This window comes from Lepisosteus platostomus, chromosome 4, assembly GCF_059453375.1.
Source record: "Lepisosteus platostomus isolate fLepPlt1 chromosome 4, fLepPlt1.hap1, whole genome shotgun sequence".
Classification (NCBI taxonomy): Eukaryota; Metazoa; Chordata; class Actinopteri; order Semionotiformes; family Lepisosteidae; genus Lepisosteus; species Lepisosteus platostomus.
This window is the reverse complement of record NC_142614.1, coordinates 25,281,096-25,287,952: the sequence shown is the minus strand read 5'-3', so window position 1 is coordinate 25,287,952 and position 6,857 is coordinate 25,281,096. Positions and strand designations below refer to the sequence as shown.

The 6,857-nt window shown below is 41.3% G+C and overlaps 1 protein-coding gene across 2 annotated transcripts; it reads right to left on the bottom strand.

The window, feature by feature from the left end:
- Positions 1 to 323: 323 nt before the first annotated feature.
- LOC148673021 (uncharacterized) lies at positions 324 to 3,766 on the bottom strand. 2 transcript variants are annotated; one of them, XM_088630831.1, is made up of 5 exons: positions 3,695 to 3,766; positions 1,869 to 2,032; positions 1,668 to 1,781; positions 1,512 to 1,562; positions 324 to 984 (listed from the first exon to the last, which is right to left on the bottom strand). In XM_088630831.1, exons 1-5 carry the CDS (start codon positions 3,738 to 3,740, stop codon positions 517 to 519), a joined length of 843 nt encoding a protein of 280 aa, XP_088486957.1. In that variant the 5' UTR covers positions 3,741 to 3,766; the 3' UTR covers positions 324 to 516. The 2 variants fall into 2 exon arrangements, 1 of the variants encoding a protein (XP_088486957.1); XR_015936160.1 differs by lacking the exons at positions 1,512 to 1,562; positions 1,869 to 2,032; positions 3,695 to 3,766 and having other exon boundaries at positions 858 to 984; positions 1,668 to 1,692.
- Positions 3,767 to 6,857: the final 3,091 nt, after the last annotated feature.

The following is a 6,857-nucleotide window of genomic DNA, read 5'->3' as shown; positions in this document are numbered from 1 at the left end:
TGGAAGGGGACCATGTCTGCAGCGGGGTTGAGTGCGCTCTATTATAAACCTAGGGAATCGGGTAGTCACGGTGGCACGGGGAGTCTGGCGAGGGCCGCGAGATCCCGGGGTGTGAGCAGCGCCAGCAGCGGTCGGGTGGCCGGGTGGTTGTCTGGCCAGGCTGCTTATACGCTGCACAAGCCATGTCTCAAAAGTAGCAGGGTTGTAAACACACACACACACACACACACACACACACACACACACACACACACACACACACACACACACACACACTGACTGCGTAAAGTCTCACGGAAAGAACTCGCAGGACAAACACCATGTGAAATGTGAACCGCTTTATTTCAACAGTGGGTTTTCAAACACAGAAACAGCGCAGCATCACTTTTTACACAAGTTACAGACTCCAGTTTGCAAGTATGTGAAATGTGAACCGCTTTATTTCAACAGTGGGTGTTTCAAACACTGAAACAGCGCAGCACACACGCGTTACCGGCTCCTGTTTGCATTCAACAATTAAATGTTGGTGTGGAAAATTAGTTCGGTACACGTAACCTCCACCCCAACATTGCTGAGAAACTTTGAGGCATCTGAAAAAGCATTCATAACCCCCTTTCGTTCCCCATGTCTAAAGCCATGCGAATCACACTGGGCGATCCGATCTAGCAGAGCAAAAAAATTTGCCTGCGTAATCAGCGGGATGGTGTTACCACAGGTTCTGTGCAAAACATGCTGTATTTTGGAATACACACTGTAGAACCCCCCAGGCTTCCGTTTCTGATCTGAAAACATCAGATCTGCAATAATTTCACTCAAGTTCTTGACATACACATCTATCTCTTTAACAAATTTAAGGACATTAGCATTCGACTCTTTGTTTTGCATATCAAGCTTTGTAGAGAGAAGTGTGTAAAGCACTCTTAGTAAGAATTCAGACGTATACATTCGAAATTTTTCATTCTTCGGACGATGGCACACCCGGGTCTGTAAAACAGAGTGAAAGCTGTATTCACATTTTACATAGATCTTTTTTTTTGCGTCTGTAAAAATAAGAATAGTGTTTCTTTTGCAACGCATCAAAAGTCACGTCTACTAATTTTTCATCCAGCTGTTCAAGTATGGTGTGTACATGCAATTATGTTTTTCAGCAGCTGTTTTATGCCCCGCTCAGTGTCATTTGTAATGGTGTACGAACCCAGACACCTGGCGGTGTACAGAACAGCCAATAAAATTCGGGCTAAACTGAGAGACTTATCAATTTCTAAAGCGGCAAACGTCACATCTTCAAACCCATCTGTGTAGCCGACAGACAGGCATGTGTGACCCCGTTGCCCGGGGTGGTCAATCAAACAGGCCAGGCAGTCATCAACCAGGACCCCCTTTAAACAGTGTTTGAAGATGCAATAAACTACTGCTTTCAAAATCTGGGCCATAACATCGGGCTCATTAGGGACATCGTTAGCATCAGCTTTATAAACATTTGGCCGAACACACAAGCATAGATACGAAACATTCAGTTGTGCCGGTAGTCTGAAGATTGACCCGTCCACATCCTCTTTATTCTAGTAAAGGAAAAAGAAAAGGAAGGCTTAACAAAACAGACATGCTTTGTACCTAAAATATCGAGCATTTATCGCACTTTTGAGCTGTTTTTTGTTAATATTTACCATTTGTAGCGTGGTATCATCGCTAGCACCCTGCAGTTCTTCAACATCTGGTACCCCAGATGAACTCACACCCTCGCCGCTGTCACAGGGTGCAGAGGGCGGGCTCAGGTTTTGCTAAAAAGAAGACCAAGTCTTAAAATGACATACGCTAAGCGCCAATACAACAATTCCACGATCAGAAAAAATATTTTAGCCGCCTACCTCTTCACTTTGTAGAATAGCGGACCCCGATGTTTCTCCACACAAAGAAGCTATCTTCGCAGCTCCCAACAAGTGGCGGTGTCTGACAGCTCCAGGGACGCGCTGCGACCCTGTCAGGCCGGAGCGTTTAAGAATATGCGCCAATGGTGTAACCATGCCTACATAACACAAGGCATTTTTCAATTGGTTGTGATGCTTTAAAACTCTTAAAGTTTTAAAATCACGTATTAGAGATAATTTGAGATGTTTTGGAGACGCGCGGTGTGTGGGGGTTAGTTAAAGGCTCTGGAATACAGAGTGGGGGAGGGGGGGCTAAAATTGACCTCAGGGAAAGTTTATAAACATTTTATATTCATGTAAAGTTTTCTAATTTATAAGCACCACATGTATTTCGCGCAAAAATGTTCTTAACATCGCATCACGAAAAAATAAAACCTCAAAACGTCAAGCTTGGTTTGTGAATACGTCGCTATAAAGAATAGATACATTTTCTTATACCGTTAATAAAAAACATTTTGCTTGATAATATTCTTAGCGGTCTGTTGGTGAATCAAACACAGACACCAAGGCACATTTTCACCACGTTTTAACTGCTATGAAATTTAGACACCGTTGTATGTCTTAAAATAATATAGATTTTAACATTATAACGGTCTATATTCACTTATCAGTTTATAAGTTTTAAACTTTAAAAGTATTAACACACAACGCAAACACAAATGATGTGTTTGTACAGAAAATAAATTTTAAACACACAGGGTTGGTCTTAAAGTTTTTAAAATAATGTAATAAGACACAGTTTATTTTTAATAACACATTCGCGACACCTTTTTAGAAGGTTTGAGATAAATTTCCACGCATCGCAAGCGTAAAAGTCTTTAAGGTATTAAGGCAACAAATGACGGGGTGTTGTTCTTTATACTTTAATGGATTGGTGTTAAAGTTTTAAAATCACGTATTAGAGATAATTTGAGATGTTTTGGAGACGTGCTGTGTGTGGGGGTTAGTTTAAGGCTCTGGAATGCAGAGTGGGGCGGCTAAAATTGACCACAGGGAAAGTTTATAAACATTTGATATTCATGTAAAGTTTTCTAATTTATAAGCACCACATGTATTTCGCGCAAAAATGTTCTTGACATCGCATCGCGAAAAAATAAAACCTCAAAACGTCAAGCTTGGTTTGTGAACATGTCGCTATAAAGAATAGATACATTTTCTTATACCATTAATAAACATTTTGCTTGATAATATTCTTAGCGGTCTGTTGGTGAATCAAACACAGACACCGAGGCACATATTCACCATGTTTTAACAGCTATGAAATTTAGACACCGTTGTATGTCTTAAAATAATATAGATTTTAACATTATAACGGTCTAAAACGTTTTCTAAAATGTTTCTTAAAATAATTTCTACAGACCAGTACGTGCACCCCCAACGATACCTAAGATTAATGGTTTTATGGGGGGACCATGTGTGTTTCTTAGAAGAGAATGTTTATCGGTTTGGGTATAAGTACCAGCGGTGTAACAGGCAAAGTTTTGGCTGGATTTCAATTCTTACAGTCTCGCGTTATCGCCTAACTCGTCAGAATGGATCACGCCGATCAATTACAACAGTCTGAAGATAGTCTATTTACAGACTTAACACTGTTCGATTTGATAGACGAAGACGAGGACTCCACGAATTTCAGCGGTATGTATATCTGGCTTATTGTGAGAAAATTACAATGTCACGGTGCATGTCTCATGTTAGCTATAGCTGCAAAACGTTGTATATTTGTATACTAGGCAATATTGAATTATTATAATGGAATTACCAGGGAGTTGTTCCGTAATGTGGTCGTGACTGTGTGTATCCATTTATTTCCATTAGCCCCGAAAACCACAGCTGTAAAAAGACCAGTTACGGCGCAACCCAACACTGGTGAGTAATTACGACAATGTTTTGAATAACGCTTTACGACCATGTGAGTCTTAAAGACACAGGGGTACTTTCTCCAAACCAATACACGCATGTGTCTATTCCGAAGACGCGGGCGAAGTGACAAGTCGCTACACGTTTAAAAAACCTCGTTTGGGGTTTATAATACCACCGCAAAACCTTGTGGAGACACATGCAGATGTTCACGTCATACCAGAGGGTGTGGAGCATATTATCAGATCGCCTGGGAGAAGAGGTCGGTATTATATAAAACATTCTTTTAGCATGTCCATTTAAACGTGTCTATAATAAAAATCCCCACCGTTTTTCTATTTTTTGGTAATTTGCGGTGTTGAGTTCTTTCACTAATGGTATTTTCCCTCTCCGTGCAGAACCCGAACCTTCAAAAAGTAAACTGTGACGCCGAGCCAACACGTTAACTGGGTCAACGAGCTCATAACGTCTGACATCAACAATCAAAGGTTAATATAATTTAAGCGTGGTCAAGATGTGTTATGATCCACTTACGGCAAACGTTACTTCTTTTGTTAGGATGTTGATTCGCTGAAAGATCCTAATTCGCATAGTTTTCTGTTTGGGAGTGTTAAATAGCATTATTTTAAAACTGCTTAGCTTTTAAAGTTAAAAGCGACTGGTCTGTGCCAGGGGTCTATATGCCGTTAACCATGCCGCTTGACCCAGTAGCGCCACCACAGTCTTAAAGGAAACCGGTGTAACAACATGTCCAGGTAACTTGTTCCATTCACCCGCAGCCCTTTGTGTAAGGATGCGCCACATGTGTGGCGTTTTTATCATAGTTTTCGTAGTTTTCCGATTTTGACCGTTTCGATTTCATTGATTGTTGTGTTGAAAAGTCCTTTATTTTTATCACAGTGTAGTTTTCTGATTTTGAGATATGGAGCATTGGCGTGGTATTAAAAAGTATTTTATTTATTCACACAGCAGCTGTATCGACGAGCGGTGAAAAAAGTGTGGCGAAACGTTGGACCCTAAGGTGGTGACTGCATCGGAGACGGCTGTTAAGACGCTGACCAAAACCAAACGTGTCAAGCCTTCGGAGAGAAATAATAACGCACCTAAAGACTTGGTGTTTGGTGATGTGGGAGATTCAATGCGGTATATTGCACAATTAGTATCAAAGGTGGGCACTAATGAGGTGGATAAAAAGCGGGGTTTAGAGAATCCAAGAGCTGCTTTAGCAAGTCTACATTCAGTGTTTCCAAAACCGATCCAGGTTTACGCCGCTAGCCTCTTAGATGTTTTTTCTAAATAGGATGCCGATCTAACCTCTGGATTTCGTTACCTGATAATGCTATTTCATGGTGCATTGGCGAAGACCCACTGGGATAAATGACTAAACATGCGGTCTAAAAAGTGTTTAAAGGACCGACCGCTTGCCAACATCAAGCGTTTGTACATAAATAAACTGGCAAAAGCATGTTTGTTGTGTCGTAAAAGATTCAGAGAGAGGCATCAGATTTCCCAAGGGTGCAGTGGTAGAAAATAACTTAATGCCTGAGGGTGCTGTAGCAGAACAGGATGGCCGTAACTTTGAAAACCGAGAACCAGTTGTACTGAACGATCTGAATCAGGTTGGTGGCGGTGCAGGGGGGAATAGAGGCCCCTTAGTTTTCCTGGAGTGTATACGTAGTTATAACAGGTCTTATAATAATTTTAGAGCAACAGAGCACCATGAAGAATTTCGTTTTGTTAATCTCGACAGAATAGCCTCGTATGTACAGGCTATAGACGCTGTGCATGGTGCGGTCCAGAGAATATTGGATGAACTTTCTCCAAACATCGGGGCGAATGATTTTGAACAGCTGCGTTTGACTGCGGGTGGTTTTAACAAACCCTTGTTTTCACGCAGGAGACAACCCGGAGAATTAAATGCTGCAGATTTTTTAAGCCACATCTCAGACCTCTTACAGAGCCACACAGAAGTTCTCACCGATGACAGCCTCCGATTAGTGGTGACGATAGTTAGGAATATGCAGGGGGGTGCCCGCCGAAGATTTAAATCCGTTCTGTACAGCCGGGTAATTGCTCAGAAAAAAGAGCACCTTATCGACTTACATTACACGGGCGGTAATCTGTTTTGCCGGGAATGTGTACGGTTTGTTGAATGAAGGTTGTACCGATGGGGAAATGTTACAGGGCACTAAACGAATGCACAAAGAGTTGGGTTTTCCAGAGAATCGGAAAATTAGTTTGTCAGACATTACCGCTTTTGAAAAACATTTAAAGGTGGTCATTAAAATTTTGTACCACGACCAGGGTGATTGGAAATATTTTACAACGGGGCCCACACCACCAAATTCTAAAATACTTTTTGTTCTTCTGCATGAAGAGCATTTTTATGGGTATTTAAATATTAAAGCTTTTGTGGGGGCGGCGTATTTTTGCACTAACTGCCATGCGGCGTATAGCCACAAGAACGCACACGTCTGTGTTAAAGCTTGTAAAACCTGTTTAGATCCCCAGTTTTGCGAAATTGATGCAGAAATTCAGAATTGCCCGGCCTTTAAGGTCTTTTGTCGTAGCTCTCAGTGTTTGGCGAGACACTTTCGGAATGTGGCGATGGGTGTTAGTAAGTGTGAGCGCAGGGTCTTTTGTGAGAAATGTGGGGTTTATAACCTCGCAAGTCACAAATGTAAAGAGAAACTGTGCTCGCGTTGTAACAACGTGATCGACACCCCTGACACACATTTGTGCTACATACCACCTTTGGACAACCCCAAAATTTCAAACAAGTACATTTTTTTCGACTTTGAATGCATGCAAGAAACGGGGACACACATACCAAATTACGTCCACGCCCTTCATATTAACAATAAACGAAGCTGGGAATTTTATGGTGAAACTTGTCTAAAGGATTTTGTGTGTAAATTTATCAATAGACGTTTCAAAAACCATAAGTTCATATCGCACAATGGCAAGGGATATGACAATTACCTAGTAATCAGACAGTTGTTAGATGAAAAGATGGACGTTGAACTAATTAATCATGGTAGTAAGATAATGTGTATGACCGTAAAAGCTCTG

Coding starts and splice junctions, on each gene's coding strand:
- LOC148673021 (XM_088630831.1), bottom strand. CDS start 3,740: ATGGAAATAAATGGATACACACAGTCACGACCACATTACGGAACAA. Junction 2,033..3,694: donor ACGACCACATTACGGAACAA/CTCCCTGGTAAT, acceptor ATGCCTTGTGTT/ATGTAGGCATGGTTACACCA. Junction 1,782..1,868: donor CTATTCTACAAAGTGAAGAG/GTAGGCGGCTAA, acceptor TCTTCTTTTTAG/CAAAACCTGAGCCCGCCCTC.